This window comes from Lepidochelys olivacea, assembly GCF_965140295.1.
Source record: "Lepidochelys olivacea isolate rLepOli2 genome assembly, chromosome: 10".
In the NCBI taxonomy this organism is placed as follows: Eukaryota; Metazoa; Chordata; order Testudines; family Cheloniidae; genus Lepidochelys; species Lepidochelys olivacea.
Genome location: NC_140420.1, coordinates 81,425,601 through 81,451,737, shown reverse-complemented (window position 1 = coordinate 81,451,737; position 26,137 = coordinate 81,425,601). Strand labels below are relative to the sequence as shown.

Here is a 26,137-nt window from a genome sequence, read left to right as displayed (position 1 = left end):
GGAGATATCATTCTAAATCTTTGGCAGGTAGCTAAGACTTATGGGTCAGGGGGTTTCCCATGCACGTGCCTTCCATTTCACAGAGGGACCCATGGCTGTGTTTGCAAGAGGTGGGGTGCTAACCCCAGATCCTAACCGGAGTGCCTACACTCTGCCTATCCCAGATCCTCCTGGGTACAGTATTCTTCACTTCCTGTCCTAAACTCTTGTGTAACATTGCTGCACTCTGCTAAACCACCGACACGTTATACCATGAAGGCTGCTTCTGTGGGAGACAAAGTGACCCCTTGAGTATAGTTTGTAAAGCACTTTATGGTCCCTCACAGCAAAAGATGCTGTAGACATGTTACACTATTATTATAATCTCTAAACATTTTGGGCTAGATCCTCACCTGGTGTAAATTAGCATAGTCCAGTTGACGTCAATGATGGAGCCACACTGATTTCCGCCAACTGAGCATCTGCCACGTAGAGTTTTAAAAATCATAGTAGCAATAGCTTAATTAGTGTGAACAAAGGAGGCAGAGAGAGAGAGAGAGAGAGAAAGAGAGAGAAGGTAGCTGATAATGGAGTGTATATTCCAGGTGAGCTTAGACAGAAAGCAGGAAGTCTTTGAAAGTCGGGTGTATGGTTTGTACTGACGTTTGAAATATTTGTGCTCTAGATTGGAATTAAAAAGCAAAACCAAAGCAATCTGAATGATAAACTTGGTGGTCGGCTAATTTATCCCTTAACTCAATACTTTTGCACCTTTACCTTTCCAATGGGCAGATGATCAAGAATCTCTCTTGTATTGTTTATTTTTATTGTATTAATTTTTTTGTTGTTTTAAAGCATTTAGTTTGTGGCTTTGATTGACTAAAAATCGCAACCGTGGGTGCACAGTGCATGAAAACTCTGCTCAGCACATGCTGTGCACGTCAAAACGCCGTTTGGATTTCTCTTGCCATTTCCCCTTAAGGTGCCTTTCTGGAATGGATGCAATGAGGATGAACACTGTGTCCCTGATCTGGTCCTTGATGCTAAAAATGATATTCCAACTGCCACGTGAGTAGATAATCCAGATTAAATTGTCCTGGTAACCAGGAAATCATGTCACGAAATGCAGGGGATTGCTGAAATCAGATCACAGGTTTAGCTTTCCTCATTACAGATTTGTATATTTCATTCATTTTCACGCTTTCTGTTTGATTTTACTTGTATTTTACAGCCCCTAGCAAAGTCCAGTAAATTAACTTCCCTTCCTCCCTCCACTCCCCAGCCCTATTGCCTCCCCTACCCCCAGTCTGGCAGTGCACGCCCCACCCAGGAGAACACCTGTTCCCGGGCACACATGTGCAGTGTGTTGGTGATGGACGACACAACTAATGTCTCACACTATGGTGACAAGCCCCAGGGAAACCTGTCCATAAATACACAAAAAATGCTGCTCTCACCCACTTGGCAATTATGGGTTTGATGACTACAGCAGAAACAAGTTTACATTTAGTGTCCTGGGGTCACTTACAAAATCTTCCTAGTAAAGGTTCTCTAGGAGGAGAAAACCTCTCGCTGCTCTCTTTGCAGTTTGATTTTGGTTCCTGTAATATAATAATTAGTGACTGTGATTCCCAGGCATGTTTGGGCCTAAAAGAGTCCTTGTGCTTGGAGTAATTTTAAACATTGATACTGGGAAGATAGAGGTGTAGAGAATATTTGTGTCCATACCTAACGCAGCAACTGTGTTCAGAAACCATGCTCGGTAGTCGCTAGGGGAGTAGTCTACAGCAGCGGTTCTCAAAATGTAGTAACCCGAGGACCCTCATTTTGATTTAAAATTTTTTGCGGACCCCCAAGCCAGCTTCTAATTTTCCCCGGGAGGGCTCAACCCCTGCTCAGCCCCAAGCCCCGCCCCCACTCCACCTCTTCCCCCAAGGCCCCACCCCTGCCCCTCCTGCACCCCTGCCCCTCCTCTTCCCTGCCTCGTTCCACCCCCTCCCCCAAGCATGCCCCATCCCCACTCCTTCCCCTCCCTCCCAGCACCTCCTGCACACCACTGAACAGCTGTTCTGCAGCCGGCAGGAGGCACTGGGAGGAAAGGGGAGGAGTTGATCAGCGGGGCTGGCAGTCCGAGACATGACTCGTGTCCCCTGGAGCCAGACATGACTCACAGAGCCCCTGGAGTACCCTCATTCTGCGGACCCCAGTTTGAGAACCTCTGGTCTACAGCATGGTTTTTGTTAGCATGATTGTCTATAAGTGTCCCAATGCTCCTAGAGAGAATTTTCAAATTGTAACAACACAAGCAAGAAATTTCCTTTGCTTTCCTTTTTGCTGAGGCTACGTGAATTCTCTTCCACCCATGCAGCTTGTGATGTGGCCGCAATAAAATCAAAGCCAGGCCCATTGTGTCTCAACACATCTTCCATAACAACTGCAACAAAAAAGGTCTTTCTTCCATTCATTCGTATTTGCTGCAATTTATCAGATATGCGACAGAGCTGTCGGTGCCATTTGTGATGTGGTCATGAAATGCCACCACTACAGGGCTTAGGGAAATACGCAGTGCAATAGTAAACATATGCACTGACTTTCCAGGGATGTGCTTGCCAGATCTGATCACCACACTCATTGAATGTTAAATACCTCAGACCAAATTCTGCACTGATTACACAGGGTGTAAATCAATGCAGGATATTTCCCCTCAAGTTAACCAATATAATGACCTCAAACCTTCCTTCCCCTGAATGAATAAAAACCCTGAATCCAAGCACTCCTGAATCAAGACCTCAATCCTAATTTTGTGACCCTTACCCATTTATCCTTTTTTAGCCCCCAACTTGCCTAACATTACACATATAAGTCATCCCCTTGAGTTCAATGGAGCTATTCAGATGCTTTAAGTTTTCTGAATAGGGGCCTTAATGTTTCATCTTAAACTGTACATTTGCAGATATTTATTAATACAGTCTACAGCTCCTACAATGGATAGCAAATGAGCAGGGCTCGATGCAATTTTTTATGGTTTGCTGTTGCACATCAAGTTTCCAATCCAACTTCCAATGAAGTCCGTGGGAGTTTTCCCATATTGGCTTTGATGGATGTTAGATCTGGCCCTAAAAGAGAAACAAATATAGGGATCTACTGAGCAAACCATTGTTAAGTTTCTGTGTGGAATAAACCTATTTGTTGCTGCAATGATGCTGTGGTTGCTTCCCCATTACAGGTAACACATTGGTCCTCTCTGCTACATTTTTCCTTTCCTTTTTTTTAAATATAAAAAAAATTGACACATCCATCAAAAAGTCTACAAAGTCTGCCACAGTCCAAATTCTCCCCCGGCATAACCCTATTGCTCTCAGTGCCCTTCTGCCAGGGCAAAGATTTCAGACAGCAAAACTGAAGTTATACATCATCTTGCCCTCTGGCAATGATACCAGCCCTTTTTTCTCTTACTTTTCAGCATGTAATGTTTTATTTAGGAGATAATAATCATGCCCAAGTGTGATGGAATCACCCCTGTAGTCATACGCTACACACTATTGTAATAATCTGTACAAAGTATGCTGTGTGCAGAATCATTTAAAAACTCATAAGTTGCTAATCAGTAATGTCCTGGTAAAATGTGTACAGCAGCACTATGTGTGAAGTTACATGTTAAAAGTGCACGTTAGGCCTGTCTTGAACAAAGGAGTGTGTGCTTGCCTTAATTTGCATTTAAGCAGTAAAAAAGTCATCAAGCAGAAAGGGGGAAGAGAGGAAACAAAAGGAAACCTGCATGTGAGCATACACAGTTGAAAAAACCCAACAGGGTCGCACACAGACTCTTTGTCTCCTGGTTCTCAGCTGGAAATGTTTCTCAAAAGGGGGAAGGAAACTATAAAAAGGAGTGGCAAACACCCCAAAAGACCCCCTTCCTCTTTTCCTTGCCCTCCTCAGTCTTTGTACCTGAGAAGGGAAAAGAAACAGCCATTAGTTTTGAAGAGTTTGGTCCATAATGCTGTTGAAAGCATGAGGTGAGAAACTTTGCTTTAATATAGTTTGTTAAGTTAGGCACTAGAAAGTGTTTTATCTTTATTTTTCTTATAACCATTTCTGATTCTAATGCCTCATTGTTTGTTCTCACTTAAAAACTATCTCTTTATAGTTAATAAACTTCCTTTATTGTTTTGTCTAATCCAGTCTGTTTAAGTTAAAGTGTCTGAGTAACTCTCTTTAAGTTAATGAGCAGGTGTATATTATTCCCTTAAAAGAATAATGGACTTAATATATTTGGACTGTCCAGGAGAGGGCTGGGCAGTACAAGACATACATTTTGGGGGGAGGGAATCCAGGACTGGGAGTGTGTTGGGGGCACCCTGCAGAAGTAACCCAGGCTGGTAAAAGCCGGCGTGTACCCGCATGTGGCTGGCAGGCTGCAGTTACACACAGACACTCAGGGTGTGGCTCGCATGCTGGAAGGCTGTTTGTAAGTGCCCCAGATGGGAGCTATTGCAGCAAGGCATTGTAAGGCTCCCAAGGTTGCAGGGCAGGGGTGACAAAGAACCCTCACTCCTCTGGATTGCACCCCATTATGTCACACCAGGACAGTTAGACAGTGTTATTCAATAGCCACCGCAAAAGAGAGTTCATAGCTACTCTATTTAGAACCATGTGATTCCTTTTCTTCCAGAGTAGCCTATGGTATGACAGGCGCACTGGGCAAAGATTTACTTGCACTAGCATTCCCAGCCATGAATGAGTATTTCTTTTTCTTCTTACCATGGTGATAAGGAGAGAGATTGGATTTATGGCAGCACTTCAGGCAGTTGTAAAGGATTTATGAAATGGAAGGGCACTGCCCAGTTCACAGAGAGACTAATAAACAGAGCTGGGATGCATTATTTACTGACATTCAGCTCAGCTCTGGCAAGATAAAAAAACCTTCTAAGCTTTGAAGAAAGAATAGCAACTCAATCATGTTTCTATTTCATTAGTGTGCACGTGCATTTCCTATACAGTATTTCTTCTCACCAATGGTCCTCAACAGAAGACACTGTGAAGCCAAGGAGATCTGGAGAAGACCCCTCTTGAAAGCCCACTATTGCTATCCCTTGCTCTGCCACAAGGGGCACTGTGGTAGGAACAAACGAGCTACTTCCCCTCCAGTGGCAGGGGATGTTCCCTGTCCCCACTATACTGGACTCTCCAATTTGGAACTCATTCTTTTCCTCCCTAAGGCATCTGGCATGTAGCAATCTACCGCCCTGTAAAGGAGACTTCATTAATCCTCCAAATGCAGTGATGCACAACTTGTTCATCTACATGAAATATGCTTGCAAGCCTGTCAGCCCTGATTTTCAAACAGGGCCTCTGATTTCTTCCACCTGCAAAACGGTTATGCGTGCAGCAGTACATACAAAAACCCCTATTTTGGTTGAACCGATATGCATTTGTGTACCCAGGTTGGTAGCTGAGTATCAACGTTCATGGCCAAATGCAAGCGTGCCTACAGTTTTGCTGACATGCTAACATTTGCACACATTTTTAGGGGCTGGTTTAAAGGCATCTGAAAACTTAGCCCATACTATTCGTGTCTAATACATTAAGCACATACAGCTGTTGTCCAGAGCGTCTCACATTCATTCTAATAGCTGGACGCAAAGACAGCATCTCCAGCGTGCTTATGTACAAACTGATCACTATGTTTATTTAACCAGCTTAAATGCAGTAGAAAAGATACACCTTCATTTACCTAACTGGAGCAGCTCAGAGCTTAACTTCCTGTGTGTCGATGCAAACTAATCGTGTGAACTGCCTCCTATGTCCGCAGATAAGCTCTTGGGTGTATAAGGAGCCCCTGATTATATAAGATCTTATGTGCTATGTGTTCTCCAAAGCTTTCACAGATGAAGTCCTCTGATCACAGTGCCAACCTGGCCGCTGGTTTAATGCTGTGCTTTTCTTGCAGGGAGTATTGCAGAAGAGTACTGAGAAAGTCACCATCGGATTGCACCGCCTACACACTATCTTTTGATACCTCCGTTTTTATCATAGAGAGCACGAGGAGGAGGGTGGCTGTAGAAGCTACGCTGGAGAACAAAGGCGAAAATGCATATAGCACCGTCCTCAACATTTCCTTCTCAAGAAATCTGCAGTTTGCTAGCTTGATTCAGAAGGTAAGAACACCTTTAGAGTCTTCTCCGGTTGGCACTTGTGTTGGGAGCAAGTCATTGCCAGTAAAAAAAAGAAAAAGAAATGGCCATCAGTGGGCCTGGGCCTGCACCAGTGAAGCTAATGAGGGTTTTGTCATTGACTTTAGTGGAAATTAAATTGGGCCACAGAAAGAGGAGTCATTAGATTGTAAGGGGGAGGTATTTCCAAAGTAGTGTGTGTTATTCAATGCAGTGGCTCAACACTATTCTGTTGCATTTCCATAGCCCCTTCCACACTCACTGTACACAGATTAATTTAGCCTAATAACTCCTCTGCTCCAGTGAGGTGGGATTGCCAGACTGGATCAGACCCAAAGTCCATCTTGCCCAGGATCCCATCCCTGACAGTTGCCAACACCAGATACTTCAGTGGAAGATGCAAGAAACTCCAAAAAAGGCAATTTATGGGGAACGCTGCCCCTTATTATTCTCTCCAGTGAGCATTCTCTTGCGTGTGTCAGCATTGAATTTCATCTGCCCTTTTGCCGTGTCCCCTTAACATTTTTTGAAGCCTACTCTAGTCTTGAGTAACCAGCAAGATTCCACACCATCTGCAGATATTGCCATCTTGCTGTTCACCCGCTTTTCCAGATCATTAAGGAATATCTTACAGTACCCCGGTCCTTGTGCAGAACCTTGGGACACCCGCCCCTCCGCTGCCATGGTGAAAGTGTATCATTTATTCCTATTTGCTTTCTCTTAGCCATTGTCTAATCCATCACAGAATGTGACTTCTCACCCATGATGACTTAGTTTAATAACCTCTCATGATGGACTTTGTCAAAAGCTTTTTGGAAAGTTCATATAAATCATATTAATTATTTCTCCTTTCTCCACCTTTTTGACATGCTCAGAGATTCTAGGAGATTAGAGGCATGATTTTCCCTTACAGAAGCCATGGTGGTTTGTTCCCATCATGTCACATTCATCTAGTTATTTTTATAATTCATATTACTCATGGTTACAGAGGATTTAATTATTGTTTCAACCAATTATCCCCATTTTGTAGACAAGGAAATTAAACACCAGGAGTGAAATTCCAGCATATACAGAGGGCTCAGCACAAGCCTAATGCAGCACTTTAATCACACTTCGTAACAGGCTTTCCATGGGACAAACGTGTACCCTCAAGGACAAACATGGACCTCAGGCTGGCCTCTATTTAGACAGCATGGCCTAATGGATGGGGCACTGGACTGGACTGGGAGTCAGGAGACCTGGTTTCTATTCCTGGCTCTTCAGTTCCCATCTCTGTGCCTCACTTTCCCCATCTGTAAAATGGGATAATGATACTGACCTCCTGTCGGGACGCTGGTTCCAAACCCAGGCCCACTGGATTCTCAGCAAGCAGCCTTGGCCATCATACCTTTCCACTAGGTCAGACTACCAGGGAACTCACAGATGTGAGTGGGCCGGCTACCAGTGCTCCACGGCCTGTTTCCTGATTGGCCACATGGTCTTGACCCTGATTGGCTGGTGACCCGATATAAACTTCCTGCTTTCTTTCTGGCCATGTCTGAGCAAAACAAGCCATTGCCTGCTGCTAGCTTCACGGACCCGCCTGACCCTGCCTTGCCGCCCCACCTCCTCCTGACTTGCTGCCTCACCCCACCAGCCAACCCCTTATACCTTCCTCTTGGATTAGATCTCCTGGCTACCAGACCTTTGTGTGGACTCCCACCACTGATCAGGTCTGCCCTTCGATCCACCGGACCCCTAGGCATTACACCTCCTTTTTAAAGCACCGGGGGATCTCCTGATGAAGATCTCTAGATAAGATTCTTAGTACTTGATTTCTCCTTGCAGAACTGAAAGCTGTTCTAAAAACTCAGGGGTTTAAATTAACTGGCCTAAATTTCCCTGTTCTCTGTGGCTGAGCCAAGAATAGAATTGAGAGTCCCAGACTCCCAGTTCTGTGCCTTAACCCCACGACCACATTTCCTCTTAATCACTCCCTCAGATTTCCTTCTTCCTTTCCTCACTTTCTAAGAGGAGAAAGGTCAGGAGAAGGAGAGTGAAGAAGTAGTCAGATGATCTTCCAAACCCTCCCAGTGGCTCTGGGATGCTTCGCTGTAGCGAAGAAAGATGGGATTAATCCAAGAGCATTGCATTACTCATCTGCAAGACATTTTCTCCTTCTTAATGTCTTGGCAGTGCAGCTGTCTGGTGCTCCATGCTTCCTGATGTTCAGCCTTTACACACATATCCCAGATCCTGGCCTACACGTCATCCTCAGAGTCGGGTGCACAGTGAACCTGGTATTCTTTCACACAGTTCTCACTCTAACTCCTGAGACATAGCTGGTTAAGTATGCATTATAACAGGGAAAACACTGTGTCTCTTTACTTATCAAGGCTAAACATACATGGGAAAAATAGATGCAGATCTTATTTCTGTGGAGATCTCGGGATTGGAATCTAACATGACAATAAAACCAGGAGAGCTGTCAAGGGCCTAAGCGGATATAACCAGATGATCTCAAACTCAGCCCAGAACCAAATCATTTTTGAGAGCTAATGAAGCCCTATAACCTCAGCCGTGCAGAACACAATGCCATCCACAGCCTCAGAAACAACTCTGACATCATAATCAAAAAGGCTGACAAAGGAGGTGCTGTCGTCATCATGAATAGGTCGGAATATGAACAAGACGCTGCTAGGCAGCTTTCCAACACCACTTTCTACAAGCCATTACCCTCTGATCCCACTGAGGGTTACCAAAAGAAACTACAGCATTTGCTCAAGAAACTTCCTGAAAAAGCACAAGAACAAATCCACACAGACACACGCCTGGAACCCCGACCTGGGATATTCTATCTGCTACCCAAGATTCATAAACCTGGAAATCCTGGACGCCCCATCATCTCAGGCATTGGCACCCTGATAGCAGGATTGTCTGGCTATGTAGACTCCCTCCTCAGGCCCTACGCTACCAGCACTCCCAGCTACCTTCGAGACACCACTGACTTCCTGAGGAAACTACAATCCGCTGGTGATCTTCCTGATAACACCATCCTGGCCACTATGGATGTAGAAGCCCTCTACACCAACATTCCACACAAAGATGGACTACAAGCCGTCAGGAACAGTATCCCCGATAATGTCACGGCTAACCTGGTGGCTGAACTTTGTGACTTTGTCCTCACCCATAACTATTCCACATTTGGGGACAATATATACCTTCAGATCAGCGGCACTGCTACGGGTACCCACATGGCCCACAGTATGCCAACATTTTTATGGCTGACTTAGAAAAACCCTTCCTCAGCTCTCGTCCCCTAATGCCCCTACTCGCACTACATTGATGACATCTTCATCATCTGGACCCATGGAAAAGAAGCCCTTGAAGAATTCCACCATGATTTCAACAATTTCCATCCCACCATCAACCTCAGCCTGGTCCAGTCCACACAAGAGATCTACTTCCTGGACACTACAGTGCTAATAAACGATGGTCACATAAACACCACCCTATACCGGAAACCTACTGACCGCTATTCCTACCTACATGCCTCCAGCTTTCACCCTGACCACACCACACGATCCATCGTCTACAGCCAAGTTCTACGATACAACCGCATTTGCTCCAACCCCTCAGACAGAGACAAACACCTACAAGATCTCTATCAAGCATTCTTACAACTACAATACCCACCTGCGGAAGTGAAGAAACAGATTGACAGAGCCAGAAGAGTACCCAGAAGTTACCTACTACAGGACAGGCCCAACATAGAAAATAACAGAACACCACTAGCCATCACCTTCAGCCCCCAACTAAAACCTCTCCAATGCATCATCAAGGATCTACAACCTATCCTGAAGGATGACCCATCACTCTCACAGATCTTGGGAGACAGGCCAGTCCTTGCTTACAGACAGCCCCCCAACCTGAAGCAAATACTCACCAGCAACCACACACCACACAACAGAACCACTAACCCAGGAACCTATCCTTGCAACAAAGCCCATTGCCAACTGTGTCCACATATCTATTCAGGGGACACCATCATAGGGCCTAATAACATCAGCCACACTATCAGAGGCTCGTTCACCTGCACATCCACCAATGTGATATATGCCATCATGTGCCAGCAATGCCCCTCTGCCATGTACATTGGTCAAACTGGACAGTCTCTACGTAAAAGAATCAATGGACACAAATCAGACGTCAAGAATTATAACATTCAAAAACCAGTTGGAGAACACTTCAATCTCGTTGGTCACTCGATGACAGACCTAAAAGTGGCAATTCTTCAACAAAAAAACTTCAGAAACAGACTCCAACGAGAGACTGCTTTATTGGAATTAATTTGCAATCTGGATACAATTAATTTAGGCTTGAATAAAGACTGGGAGTGGATGGGTCATTACACAAATTAAAACTATTTCCCCATGTTTATTTCCCCTTCTCCTCCCCCCCCCACCCCCCGCTTTTTCTCAGACATTCTTGTCAACTGCTGGAAATGGCCCACCTTGATTATCACTACAAAAGGTTCCCCCCCACACACACTCCTGCTGGTAATAGCTCACCTTACCTCATCACTCTGGTTACAGTGTGTATGGTAACACCCATTGTTTCATGTTCTCTGTGTATATAAATCTCCTCACTGTATTTTCCACTGAATGCATCCGATGAGGTGAGCTGTAGCTCATGAAAGCTTATGCTCAAATAAATTGGTTCATCTGTAAGGTGCTACAAGTCCTCCTTTTCTTTTTGCAGATACAGACTAAGATGGCTGCTACTCTGAAACCTTAGATTTTAGTGAAAACTTTTCCATTTTCACTAGTTATGACTGAGACCAGCAGCAAAAGAAATGGCTATATATGTTGATATGAAGAAGTTCCACGATTACATCAAAGAAGATGAAAATGTAATGTGGGATATAAACCTCCATGCTCCAGGGCAGAACCACTTACTAACTGCCTGGGATCAGGAAGAAGCTGCTCCTACTCTGTTCTATTCCATGATAGTGCGTCACAGGGAATCCTGCACTTTTCCCTGAAGCCTCTGGTACTGGCCTAGGGTGTGGGATAAAACGGACCCCATGTCAGATCCAGCCTAGCGATTCTATGTCTGTAATAAGTTTGTCAATGCTTTTAGCTTTTAAGCTTCTAAGGATGTTAAATCTTTCATTGTTAGAATACAAAACGATTTTTTTATTTGTAAGTGTCTGAGCGCACTCAGATGCTGAGGAATTTGGTTCCGCCTTTGCTTTTGCACGCCTACCACTTTAAAAAATATATTCTCCCAAGCTGAGCATGCTGGTGGCCAAGTTTCAGTCAGTGATGAATTTTTACTGCTGAGTTATAGCTCCCCTGAAAATATGGGCTTACAATGGAAACAGAGCCATGACTTACAGCTGGGCCAGTCGATGCCACTCTAATACTGCTTTGCAAACGCTATGCTGACTGGAAGCTTGAAGGCAGCGCATGTGTTTCGAGTATTTGGGACATACAGGGCTCTGTTGAAAACCAGCTTTGCTCAACGAAACAGTCAGAGTCTGGGAATGACACACACAAAAAAAGACCTCTGATTTATAAACTTCATAACCACATCACCCACTTTGTCATCCTGCATGTGTGTGTGTTGAGAGAGAAGCAGCTTTTCCACTCGCATCTTCAGGCCTCCTCTTGATGAATGGAAGATCTTCGCCTTTTATTACAGAACTCTAGCCACTCGAGTTGCATCTCTAGCCACTGCAGTTGCTGCTGATATAGGTTCAGAAGTGAACTCCACGGGGCTTGTGTTTTCTGGGGCACGTTCTCCTCCCCTGAGAGCCCTAAGCAGGATGTCCTGTCACTCCCAGCGCCTCCCACTGATCTGTTATATCTTCCTAATACAGGTGGTCTTTGAGCAGTCAGGGCCTGAGCCCCCCTTGGTGCATGCTTGTCCCACAGACTGAGGCCAGCGAGGGCTGTGCACATGTGGAAAGGCAGGACTTGGCCTGACGGCTGTCAGGGTCCATTGTGACAATACTCAACACAGCCTCCTGACAGGAAGATGAGAGAAATGGGTGTCAAGCTCCCGCCCCTCCCCCCCAACAGAAAGGAGACCCACCTGAACTCCAGGCCACTTTTGGCAGGTGGACCCGTCCGTTTTCAGTAGCACTGTTGAGAACCCCAGCTCCAGGGAACCCCACAGCCGGCTCTTCGGCACGGTCCAACCCTGCACTCCTCCTTGCTGTTTTTAGCGAGCTGGCTAGATTAAAACTAGCGTGGGTATGTCTACATGGGCTGCAGATGACAGGCCCAGTCACCGTGCAGACGTAGCTTCAGGGCATGTCTGCCCTTCGAGCTGGGGCCGCAGTTCCCAGCTGGAGGTGACGTGCGCGCATTAGCTGGGATCGAGCAAGCGCGCTACATGGAGAGTTGCAGCAGCATGAGTGGCAGGATCCAAGAGGGGCTAGCTGCCCTGGATGTGCCTAGTGTCTCAGCCAGGAACGTACTGCGGGTGGCCAGCCTCTCCTACCCTTTGCGCCCCTGCAGCTACGCTTTGCACTGATCAAAGCTAGCGCACGTGTGTCTCCCCAAGCTGGGAATGCCACGCTCCCCTCAGTCAGCCTCAGCTCTTCACTGCCCTCTCACCCAACCCCTCTTCCTTTTCTAGGCCCCTGGTCCTGGAAAGGCTTCTGTTCCCTTTGAGCCCTCTCTCTGCAGAGGGAACTCCACAGAGTGATGGAACTGAGCCCCAGATCTCCTCCCAACGTTCTGCTTTGGGTGAGGGCAGCAGTTCATTTACATCTTTGGGGATGCATTTCTTGTACGTGTTTCAAACATCTAACTACCCTCCGCTTCCTGGTCCCTCCAAAGGCCCAGACTGGAGAAAGGAGGGACTCACTCCTTACCATGGCCATAGGTTTACCTTTCCTACTTGGTTTCTTTAACAAGCCCTTTTGACCCAACTTCACAGCCACCATAAACACGCACACACAGGCATGCGCCAGGATACGTGACAGATAACCCAGATATTTCCCCATTCATCACCCTCCATCTATCTAATGGTCTTCTCGCACTCATCCTCACGCTCCCCAAGCCCCGCCCTTTGGCTCCCTTCTTACTCCCCTTTTCGACTGATTTTGCTTACATGAAAGGCCTGTATCTTTTTATCACTGGTTCTCAAACAGCTTAGCATGCCCTGCCCTTCCCCCACCTCTCCAGTCACTATCACCTCTAAGAAACCTGAGCCAAGCGATCATTCAGCTGTCATTTCAGCATTGTGTCTAGGCACTGGAGAGCTTTGAGCCATCATTCTGGCTGGGAGCATAGTAACAGTCTCAGAGTGGATGACACCATGTGTAAGCCCTCCAGTGTGCGCTCCGAGCAATTCCTGAGAGAGACCTCCAAATCCTGCTTCATGGGAAATCTGCTGATCTTGCTGCGAATTCATTCATCCACTAAATGACTTCATAACCATTCCGGGTATCAAATAGCTCCCATTTGGTGGTTTAAAAGTTGTGCCAATGGAAAATTACGGGACATGTTGCCCACAAAATCAGAAAAATGTAAGGGTCCGCTGTGTGTTTTCTGATACATTACTCCAAATTAACCAAGGAAAACTGTTATATGAGGTAACAGAGTAAGCGCAATGCAGCAGCGCTTAGAGAAAACATTGTTCCCAGTTACGAAAGCTCAGCTCCACTAATGTGCTCCTTGCTACTGTTCATGACAAAGACAAATCAACTAGAGTAATAAGTAGCTCCTTGAGTTTCCAGCCGAACTCCGGGATTGTACTCGATGCTGTACAAACACACAGTAAAAGCCAGTCTTTGCCCCAGGGAGCTGAGAGGCCAAATAGACAAAGGATGGGAGAGAGTGTAAGCAGTGCCACTTGACAGATAGGGAACGGGAACCAAGGCAATGCTCCAGGTCACACAGGGAATTTGTGGCAGAACCAGGCACTGGACTCAGAGCTCCGGAGTCCCAATCCAGTGCCTTAGCTAGAATGACATCTTTCCTCCCTATACTGCAGCATCACTGTTACAAGCTGTATTATTTGGAGCATTACTGTAGGTCATGTTTTTGAAGGAGCATTCCCTTGCTGACAGTATCATTAAATATAGCAAGTTTATTTTATTTGTTGTATTATCTTATTATTCCATTGTCTGATTCATTATTGGGACAGAGATCATGCAATCTCCTGGACAAGCCATATTGAACTAAGTTAAAGTGTCTTCAGAGGTCATGGCTTTAAAATGCAAATGTTGGGCTGGTATGTAGCATCTTTTAAGGAGGAGACAGGACTTAGGTAAACACTGGGAAGTGTCATGTGCTTCCAAGGACTCTTGAAAACAATGGAGCAGACAGTCTGAACTTTTAGCTGAGCAAGGTTCCCAGGAAATACTTGGGATGAGGGCAATACAAATGTCTCACTTCAGGGCCATCCTTTGGAAGCTGCACCTTGAAGAGAAACCCATTGTGTGGCTCATTACCTAGTCACAGTCTCTTCAAAGACCCAAGCTCGCTAAAGGAGGGACTCAGTCACTCATGGGGGAGCTAGTTCCAAGCAAAAGCTGTTCTGAACTGGTGACCACAGGAAACGCTCCTGGGTAGGTGTTGGAGGCCTAATCACCAGCCAGAGCCCTGGTTGGAGTTAGGGGCTGATCTCCAGGAAGCTTTTTAGCATGCGGGTAGGTTCTTGTATTGTTTTTAATGTGTTTTCTCTGTAATGGTTTTACCTTAACACTAAAAGGGCTTGCTTAGAAAGAGCTGTGTGATAACGTCTAACTGGGCCATTGCACTGTCTACTGCCTCTGAAGAGAGAAGAGAAGCAGGCCTGCTTAGGCAGGCTGCCTTCTGCTGGGAATGCCACAGTATAGTCAGGGGACTGCACAGCCTGGAAATACCCTGGTCGGGTGGGACCCTTGTCTCCACTCAAGAGAGTTGACCACAGAAGGGGAATACAGGTGCAATTGCCCTGACTTGTGATGATTATTTACTATTTGTATTAAGATAGCACCTAGCTGCCCCAGTCAGGGAGCAGGACCTCCCTGTGGCAGGGGCTATACAAACAGAACACAAAGATGCCCCAAAAGAGTGTACATTCTAAGTCGGTCAATTATCACTAACATGGTCACCATATAATAAAGTAAGTTGGGCTATTTCTTGTTATTTCTCTAGCACATTTGATCATAGAAAATCTATTCTTATTTGTGATTATTGGTCCTAGAATAATCTGTTTTATTTGGTCTTTTTCACTCATCTCTGTATCTAAAATCCCAGAGTAGGATTTAAAGCAAGAAATTTGAAATGGGCTTTTAGAGCAGCCTGCTCTGTGAATGTGATAATAGTTTAACACAACTGCACTGGAAGAATGTCTGGCCTTCAACAACTGTGGTTTCCCTGTTTTTAGAGCCTCAGTTCGGATGTCTTCCAATCCGGGTACACAGCCGCAAGGAGCGTGTTGGCTACGAGAAATGTGCTGTGGGTATCTCTGGTGTTTCTGGTAACCAGTTGTATTCCATTTCAGGATGATACAGACGTCAATATTGAATGCATGAATGAAGAAAAGCGCCCCAACAAGAAGGTGTGCAATGTTAGCTACCCCTTCTTCCGAGCCAAAGCAAAGGTAAAGATAGTTTCTGTTATTCGACCTGGCAAGTCCAAATGAAATATCCTGCCCAGGGGGCACTCCGACCCCTCCTCTGTGGCCGCAGAAAGGCTGCTGGCAGCAGAACCCGGGTGGTGCCACAAAGTGGGCAGGGGGCATGGCGGCATTTAGGAATGATGAGCAAAATTATTCAAAGGCTAGTATTTGCTTTCTTTTCTATTTCAGAATGCCGCCAGTGTTAGGGGACAATAGGTCAGCTGAGAGGTTTCAGCAGCATAAAAGTTGCATTGAATCCTAGCAGATCTTCAGGCAGCCAAATTAAAACCAGTCACATGGAGACAAAGAATTTGACTTTAATCCTTTGGCACAGTTTAATGTTGGCTTTCCGATCTGCAGCTGGTAACTTCTCACCAGAGTTCCTGCCTTACAAAATGAGTCACCTTTAACTGGTTAGGTAGAGCAACCTAAATTCTTCTCTCTTTCATTTCAACCGGACCCTCTGCCCCCCATTCATCATACTGGAGATGTTCACATGAATTTGTGCAAAAACAAAGAAGAGAGAGAGACAGAATGAAGGAAACCTCACTAGTATTAGTTTGGTGAAGAGCGTGTCGTGGTTAAGGGTGTTTTCACTGGGAGCAATTTCATGGTTAAAGGTCATGGTTAAGGGTGTTTTCACTGGGAGCAATTTCAGATAAACTCTTCGGTATCATTCTTTTTAACCCTATCAATTCATTTTAGTTCTAGATCAGCTAATATTTTAGAAACACGGATCAAACATTTTAATGAGCGTTAACATATTTAGTTAAAAGCCAGTTCATTATATATGGGCTCAAAGACACACCTCACTTGTTATTATTCAAATAACACTAGCACTAAAAGGGTCCAACTGAGATCAGAGCTAAGCTCTGCACATACCTGCAATGAGGGAATCCTTGCACTGAAGATCTTACAGTCAAAGTTGACAAGACACAGGGTGGGAGAAAGGAGGTATTGTTATCCCTATATGACAAATGAGGACAGGAGTGGCAGAAGGTCCCTAAAAGTGGGGGAGGCCAGGTGCCTCCCTCCATTGCCCCTGTACCACCCCTTCTCCCAGAGCCCCCACCCTCCTGCTGTTCATTCCCTTGAGACCCTGCCCCCACCCTGCCTCTTCCCCCGAGGCCCTGTTCTCGAGTTGCCTCTCCCCCCACTAAGCCCCTCCCCCCACTCGCTCCTCTCCGCCCCTTCCCCCCGTCGCTTGCCTTTACCGATGGTAAAAAGTGTGCAGGGGGGCATGGCCCCCTGGCTCTCCCTGTTCTGACACCCTGGATGGGGAACTGAGGCACAGAGAGATTAAGTAATTTACCCAAGGTCACATAGCAAACCTGCAGCAGATTCAGGAAGTAAACCCAGATCTCCAGTCCTGTGATTTTACCACAAGTTCCATTCTGACAACTGAGTATCCCTGGACTTGGAGGTTTTCAAAAGCCAAAATGAAATCCCAATTTAAATGTTGCAATTCTCAGAATGAGCTGAAGGAAGATTGTGGATATGATTTTGCATCTGCAGCCAAATTTCACATCTCCAGTGTTTGTGGCACATTTTACCAATATGAATATTTTTCTCTTCTGCTAAACAAGGAACAAACTGCTAAGTTATCTTACAAAATAGAACGAATGATCTGGATGATGGGATGACACTAAGCTGGGAGAAGTGGTAGATGCACTGGAGGGTAGGGAGAGGGTCCAGAATGACCTAGACAAATTGGAGGATTGGGCTAAAAGAAATCTGATGAGGTTCAACAAGGACAAGTGCAGAGTCCAGCACTTAGGACAGAAGAATCCCATGCACCGCTACAGGCTGGGGGACGACTGGCTAAGCAGCAGTTCTTCAGAAAAGGACCTGGGGATTACAGTGGATGAGAAGCTGGATATGAGTCAACAGTGTGCCCTTGTTGCCAAGAAGGCTAATGGCATATTGGGCTGCATTAGTAGGACCCCTGCCAGCAGATCGAGGGAAGTGATTATTCCCCTCTGTTCCACACTGGTGAGGCCACATCTGGAGTCTTGTGTCCAGTTTTGGGCCCTCCACTACAGAAGGGATATAGACAAATTGGAGAGCGTCCAGCGGAGGACAATGAAAATTATTAGGGGGCTGGGGCACATGACTTATGAGGAGAGGCCGAGGGAACTGGGCTTATTTAGTCTGCAGAAGAGAAAAGTGAGGGGGGATTTGACAGCAGCCTTCAACTACCTGAAGGGCGGTTCCACAAGGGATGGAGCTCAGCTGTTCTCAGTGGTAGCAGATGACAGAACAAGGAGCAATCGTCTCAAGTTGCAGGGGGGGAGGTCTAGGTCGGATATTAGGAAACACCATTTCACTAGGAGGGTGGTGAAGCACTGGAATGGGTTACCTAGGGAGGTGGTGGAATCTCCATCCTTAGAGGTTTTTAAGGCCCGGCTTGACAAAGCCCTGGCTGGGATGATTTAGTTGGGGATCGGTCCTGCTTTGAGCGGGGATCAGACTAGATGACCTTCTGAGGTCTCTTCCAACCCTAATCTTATATGATTCTATGAATTAGCATATATATCAACTCCCTGTATGTTATGTTAGAGGGAAAATGGGGTGACAGTCTGACGTGTTGGAATATAAAGAAGCAGGTCATGATAGAAGCTTTCCCAGACTGAAAACAATATATTAGTCTGAAACCTTTGCCTGTCAGAAGCTCGAAAATGATGGATGTGCTTCATTCACCTCTCTAGAATTTAAACCTTGCAATAAAGCCATCTTGTGTGCTCGTGGCCATAAAATAAAATGGAGCAGCCCGATTCCTCATGACCTACAGGGGCTAAGAATGCATCTGCGTGGCATCAGGTAGTTCTGGTCCTGCGAAAACAAAGACAAGCTGGAAATGGAAATTTGGCCCTGGGAGCGGGAGTAGACTTCTAATATTATAATCAGCTGTGCACCGATCCCAGACAGTTTGAGGTCTTTGCCACGTTTTTTTCAGATCTGCCATTAATGACATTTTATTGTTGTTGGAACATCTCTTTGGCACTTATTGTCCCCCGTCGGTGGAAACAATGCCTCAGATGTGAGTTAACTGTATGGCACAGTGAGCCTGATAGGCCTTTAACAAAAAGGATTTTTTGTTCTCTATTCTAAATAATAGTAATAATTTTAAACACACACACACACACACAAACCACAAAGTCAGTAGCTGTTTTCTCTGGAAAGATATGGCTCTGCTTGAGACCTGCCAACCTCTCTTGTAACATTTCATCAGTGATCTTTCTCCCACGCACTTTGTGACTGGCTGGAAAATTATGTTCTGCTGCGATAGGGTTATCAGGAAAGGACAGTGGCAGAGGGGAAGCTCGTGTCTGCGACAGCTGGATAACTTTTTATTTATTTAAGGTGGTTTTTCTCAATCTGTTTTTAATCTCCGCAGGTGGCTTTTCGCCTGGATTTCGAATTCAGCAAATCTATTTTTCTTCAAAGCATGGAGATCTATCTAACTGCCAACAGGTTAATGATCGCATTATTTCTCTGTTCCCTTTACACATATTTATCACCTTTATTTTCTAACTAAATACAATGCTGCCTGCACAGATCTCGTCTTAGAGCGCCTGTCATCTTCTCCCTCCTATTGCAGCTTAACTGTCGATGGTTTTCACTTCTCCCCCTTCATCCCCATGCAATGGCAGCCTGAGATTTTTAATTGGAGGGAGTTTGGAGGGCACAGATACTCTACGGCTTTGTTCATAGTTGACAAGAGCCTGCATTTCAATCTTCAGTATCTATTAGCATCATGCAGCAAAGCTGGCAACCTCTGCTCTAGAGGCACCCTGGGCATAGCATATGGAAATGAAATTACCTTTGGCTGTTAGAAAATATGTAGCGCTGTACTTGTAAGTCATGGCTCGCTCGCTCGCTCGCTCGCTCGCTCTGTATAGATGGTTTGCTTCAGCTGCCAGCAATATTCCCGGGTGTGTGGATGAATAGAAAGTGACACTTGCCAATGCTTTTCATTCAGCTACTTTCACAAACACAAACACTCCCCGTAAAAATACTTTATGCTTGTAAAGTTCTACTCACCCACTTGCCCAGCATGAGTAAATTATTTTGACAGGCAAGTAAAATCTGATTAGGGTTTTGTTGGTTTGTTTTTGTTTGTTGTTTCCCGTATCAATCATCATGGCAAAGGGCAGCGAAGGAGATTTTGTGCCTGGTCTAGTAAATGTACATGACAATTTTGCAAGGCTGCTCTGTGCTCTGAGGAGGGTTTGTGTAGCCGAAATTCACTGCCTTGACCTGGGAAAAGTTACTAAGGAAAATCTGCTCCTGTTGGCTTGTTCACCAGTAACATTTTTCTATGACTTCCGCACACATTTACTAGGCATCTTCCAGAAAAACACCAGAGGGCAAATTCTGACTCATCCGGAACTGGTTTCCAAGGATATGTTTACATTGCATTGTAAACTCGGGTCTGTGGGACCCTGGCTTCTGGGCTCGGTGTTTCCAAACCCACGCACCAGTGTCTACACTGTCTTGTAAATCTGGGTTTACAGTTGCTGGACCTGGGTCTCACAGCCATGCTAACGCGTCCATACTGTGCTACTGGACCTTCTAACTGGATCCTGCAGCTTGAGTTGTGTCCACACTGCAAAACGACAGGGCTTGGACCTGAGTGGCAGCAAGACTCAGGGTCCTATCAGGATGCTAGGAACTGGGTCCTATGTGCTTGCTGACCTGAGTCAGACTGATTTGTGTGTGGATGGAAGTGGGGCTTGGGCTCAAACCTGAGTCAGAGCCTGGGTTGAGTGTGCAGTGTAGACATGGGTGCAAATCAGAGTCTGATCCTGTACCCACTGAAGACAATGGGCCTTTTGCTGTTGATTTCAATGAATGCAGGTTTAGAGCCAGACACTGTACAACTGAATGAGTGTGTTGCCCCCAGAGGCAACCCAGTTTCCTGAACCTCAGTCAAATAACCTAGGTCTGCATGGAACATACCTAACTTGTATCATGCCCCTACCCTCTAGGGCCCATCCTCTAACACCACACGACTTATAAACCAGCTCTCCCACCATAGATGCCTTCATACCAGTATAACTGCGTCCATTCTATAGAGTTGTACTGATTCAACTAAATCATTTTCTACCAATTTAGTTACATCCTTAGATACATTAGAACTATCCTTATTAGCAGTCGCTACCAGCTACTTCCTATGAGAGAAGATGCTTACCTGTTGCAAATTCTGTCTTCTACTCTAGGCAATCACACCCCAAAGCAAAATAAAACAGAATGGGAATTGTGAGGTTATATGCTGGACTGAGACTCTGAAATGCCAGCAGAAACCAGGCAGGAAGAGGCCTAGAGAAAATTTTAGGCAGAAGCTTGACAATGAAACAGAGGAAGAGAGAGAGAGAGAACATAATTTCCCTTATTCTAATAAAGTTTCTTGTTCAATGTTAGAAAAAAGCATCTGGTCCTGTGATTCTTTACCATTTTCACAAAAGAGTGATGGGGGACGAGTTTCTTTTTGGACACAGAGTGCTGCTTGTTAGAAGTTCAACAGTTATTCTTTAAGATGTTTGGGTACCACTTTCCCAGCACAGCTGCCATAGTTATACATGTGCCCGCGATCTCACTGGCCCTGACTGACTCTCATTGCTGTCCTAGGTAATTGTCAGATTTGTGGCAAACACCGTGTGATTTAATTATTCGCTCATCAGGAGGCTTTTACTATGTTGTTAACCAATTGTAGTTGATAAAATAATAATATTTGGTTAGTCATTTTGCTGTGAGAAGTATAAAATGAAACAGTGAATTCACATGACTGTGGCTCTTTGGGGTAATGTTGATTGCTAATTTGGCTCCAGAACCACTGAGGTCTGAGTATTCCTGCTCTAGAGTTTAGGCGGAGCTTAATTCTTTGCAGAGTTTGTGAATCATGCCATGTCAACAATAAGTGCCTTTTTATATGATCCTATCCCACCTGCCCTGCCTGGTGTAAGCGCCAAGGTGAAGGGCCTCTGTCCCCTGCCAAAATAGGCACAAGTAATTGCAGAATGTTGTTAATCTCATTCCCCTGCCTTCCTAAAAATTGATTGCACAAAATCAAAGCAGTTCCCTCTATTTTTTACCAACCCTGACAGTTCGTACGTGAAGAGATGGGCCCTAAGAAGGCCTTGTCAGCAGCTAGGGGCCATCATCCCATTTGGACTCTGTGCTGTGGAGTCAGCAAATTAATCCTCACGCCAGGGTGGGCTGTTTCCCCCGCTGTGTGGAGTGGCCTAAATGCTGTTTTCCTTTGCTTGGCTTCCAGTGACAGCGAAGAACAGGAAAGTACCAAAGAGGATAATGCTGCTCTACTGAATTTTCACCTGAAATACGAAGCCGACCTCCTTTTCACCAGGTTTGTGGTCATTGTGGCGGGGGGTTGATGAATCGGTCGCTGAGCAAATCTGGCCCAAATCCTGCAGCCCTTGTTCAACCATGATACCCACGACTCCCAGGGGTCCGTGTTTCCCTGCCTGGGGGGAGGACGCTGAGCTCATGGTTTGCCTGGAATTGTTCCATAGAGATGGAAGGGCTAAGACTCAGCTCCCTAAACTGGAGTCAAGGGTCTCCATGGGAAGGCTTCTTGCCTCTGCACTTCTGTCCACACGACCTCAGCTCCTCTGCCCCGCAAAGTGCTTCCGGGTGCTGGGTGTGGGGAGCTCCACAGCAGGGAGGGGTGTCCTGGGCGAGGCACTCTGCAGGTTTGAGGGGAGAGAATCTGGCATGGGGGTGGCCAGCCCATGGTGACCACCTGTGTTAGATGGGAATGAGGGGAAACCACATGAAACACAAGGGACAAGGCCTTATTTTAAGGGCTTTTTAGGGAAAAACCATTCCCCATAGCGTATCATGTCTTTTTTCTCTGAAGTGTACATTTCTACTGCCCTCAGGTATACAATGCAATTATCAGGAGCTTCCACTGAATGTTTAAAATGGTACTTGTGATCAGGTTTAATACATTTCAATGCATCTTCAAATAAGGGACGGGTGGTTCCCCCTAGCACAAATCAATGAAATAAGGGACCGTCCCTGAAAATAAGGGCCAGGTGGTCAACCTAGGCTAGTCCCATCAACAACAACTACCAGCCTGTAGAACGGGAAGACTACGGCTACCCTTGACTGGCTTCCCTGAGCTCTAAGAAAAGAGGGGAGCATGCCACAGAGATGTGATGGATCCGCAAGTGCGGGCACCACTCTGCATTTTTGCCCTGGGTTAGAGCAGCAGGGTTTGTGGCTGCTCTTGGAAAGGCGAGGGAAGAACACAGGTTGGTTTCGAGGCCTGGCTCCTGGGTCATCCTGGCCAAGCTATCTTGCAAGAGAGGATCCAGCTCAGCAAGTTGTCGGCGCTGCGGTGAGGGTGTCATAATGCGGCGTAACAGAACAGGCTTGGGAGGCAGGAATGGCTGACGGCTACCAACGCCGAGAAAACGAAGGGCTGCCGCGAGTGAGGCCAGAATGTGCAGCTGGCGGCGGCTTTGGACACCCGCTCCTGTGCGCACAGCTGCCCTCTCCGGCCAGCCCAGATGTGCGGGTGTTTGTGCAGCTGCTGCCGGTTGCACATGCAGAGAGGGACGTGCAACAACAGAGGCTGCACACTCTGCACGTGGCATCTGAGCCGCCAGTGTCCAGTTGCAAGCTTTCTCTGTGATACCATCTCACCACGCAGTGCCTTTGGGCGTCAAGGAGCCCCAGTGGGGTTGGGGTCGCCCCCTACCACGCCCTGGTGAAAAGCCTGTGGATAACGAATGGAAATGCTTGGAGGAGGGTCTCCCCACACCTGCCTTCCTATGGCCTAATCCTGCACCAGACTAGTCAATGGGTGTGTAGGCATTGCCTCAATGGGGGCTTGGTCAGGCCCTTAAAGCGGGGTGGAACCGGGGCGGATCTCTGTGAGGGAGCTGTGGGAAGCCATGGGTGGCCATGGAGTTGACACAGAGGCACAGATACCGGAAAGGATCCCCAGCGCTCCTAGCTGAGCATTTACCCGGCGCTCATCACTGCAGCGGGTGAGCCCTGCAGGACCCAATGCCTGTACCATACAAGGTCAAACTACCTCCGCTACAACGATCCAAGCTTTTGTGAGCTGCGGCCCTTGGGCTGTTACCGTGGTATCTTCCCTTTCCTCAGTCACGTGGGGCGGGAGTTCGCCCTATCAGCAACGCCTCTGTCGCTGCCTGCTTAGATTTGTTTGAAGGGCATTCCCTGAGCCTGTTTGGAAAAGAAGCCCCATCTGGCGTGGGCTGTCGTCCACGCTTCAGAGAAATCTGCAAAGGAGATTTTTGCTGTGGTGCTAGTCTGGACTGAATAACAATGGTACAGACGCAACTCCGTTTGGTAGCATCAAAGGGGCTACCCGTTCAGGGCTCCGGGCTTTGGGTTTTCTGCTTGCCAAGAGAGTGCTATAGCGTTACTCCTGACTGGAGCGCGATGCGGCCATTACTTCATCGCTCCAGCGCTGCATAGTGTACGTCTGAATCGGGACCCTTTGCATCTTGCCGAGAGGACCAGGCTTTCCCTACTGATCCAAGTGCCACCGAAGCCAGGCAGCTGTTCCACTTGTTTCAGAGGGGAAACGCAGCTATTCCCATGTGAGCAAGCAGGCCACAGATGGACAGCAGTAGTTTGCCGTGGAGGAGTTAACACACTCTTACTGGGTTCTTCTTCCCAACAAGTCATTTCAATTAGGGTTTCTGGGGTATTTAGATTCCTACTTTCCACCCGTATTTTTCCTCCCAAGGTGAATCTCTTTCCAGTGACGTCATTGTGCTACATTATCATTTAAAGATTACAGTCCAGTTTTCTTCTACTGTGAGGCGGTCTGGAATACAGATATAAATGAGGCCAAGGTGATAACTCACCGACATTCCAATGCAATTCATTCTTCCAGCCAAACCACCCAGAGCCCTGCTAAATAGATCTCATGCAATATTTCATAGCAGACTGATTAGACATATTCCATATGGCATGTGGTTTACACACAGGAAGGGAAAGCAATCTAAACAGAAGTGATTTGTATATTATTTAAAATCTGGATTCTGGGTGTTAAATGTTTTTAATTCATGTGTTGTCGAAAAAGACTAACTCACACTGTGATAAATACAGTATAAATGAGAGGAAAAGATTAGTTTGCACATGAAAGGAGATGTAATGTGAATGTTCATTTCTGAACACACACGTTGATTGCATTCATAAGAAGGCCACACTGGGTCAGACCAAAGGTCCATCTAACCCAGGATCCTGTCTTCCGACAGTGGCCAATGCCAGGTGCCCCAGAGGGAATGAACGGAACAGGTAATCATCAAGTGATCCATCCCCTGTCGCCCATTCCCAGCTTCTGGCAAACAGAGACTAGGAACACCATTCCTGCCCATCCTGGCTAATAGCCATTGATGGACCTATCCTCCATGAACTTATCTAGTTCTTTTCTGAACCCTGTTATAGTCTTGGCCTTCACAGCATCCTCTGGCAAAGAGTTCCACCGGCTGACTGTGCGTTGTGTGGAGAAATACTTCCGTTTGTTTTAAGCAATTCCTCATTGTAAAGTATGGGTGCGATGCCCAGGACCGGCCACAGATTACAGCTATAAACACGCTGAGGGACAACATTTGTGAACTCTTTGTGTCAACGCTCAGCTACCCTGCTTTAGCCCAGGAGCACTGGGTGCAGCTCAGCAGAGGGAGGGGCAGAAAGGTGACCACCCAAGTGCTCCCTGATCTGGGCCAGTCTCCCAGCATAAATCAGAGCAGTCTTCAAGGTGTTCTAATGTACAGTGGCTGCAAATGCCTACAAGGAGTTGTTGTGGCAGCCGGAGGCCTAGAGAAGGCCTGGAGTGACCTCCAACCCCTGCAATAAGGGTGGTGTAGGAGTTACTAGTCTGGCTTTGTGCCGTGGAATTTTTCCTATGGCAAGCCGGCTATAGGGCCGCTGTGTGCCAGCAGCCCAGTGTAAACAGCCATGGCAGAGCTCCCCAAAGGTGAACACCTTCTCTGTTTGACTTGGGTTCCATTAAAGCCCTGGCCACGCGACCCGCTTTTAAAATTCACTAGCCAGGTTTACATTCACGTGCCACAGGTTTGAAACCATGTGTAGCCCAACTGGCAGGGATGTTCACTAGAGATCATTAAAATGGGCTTCGGGAGAGAGCCGTGCGGCTCTGACAGGAAGGATGGTCTAGTGGATAGGGTGTTAGTCTAGGAGTTCTGGGTTCAAATTCAAGCTCTGCCTAAGGTTTCTGCTGTGATCTTGGCCAAGTCATTAAGGGTCTGATTTTTTAATGTATTTAGGCATCTAATTCCCACTGAAATCAATGAGAGTTTGGCACCCAAATATATTTTAAAATGTGCCTAAATAGCTTTAAAAATCAGAGCCTA

At 46.4% G+C, this 26,137-nt stretch overlaps 1 protein-coding gene across 1 annotated transcript in view; it reads left to right on the top strand.

The window, feature by feature from the left end:
• The window catches only part of ITGA11 (integrin subunit alpha 11), a 152,668-nt gene that overhangs the window by 107,972 nt on the left and 18,559 nt on the right, over positions 1 to 26,137 (top strand). The window contains exons 19-23 of the mRNA XM_084640476.1: positions 962 to 1,047; positions 5,930 to 6,137; positions 15,639 to 15,737; positions 19,153 to 19,229; positions 22,033 to 22,122. Coding sequence (XP_084496602.1) covers positions 962 to 1,047; positions 5,930 to 6,137; positions 15,639 to 15,737; positions 19,153 to 19,229; positions 22,033 to 22,122 — 560 coding nt within the window. The remainder of the gene's footprint in view (positions 1 to 961; positions 1,048 to 5,929; positions 6,138 to 15,638; positions 15,738 to 19,152; positions 19,230 to 22,032; positions 22,123 to 26,137) is intronic.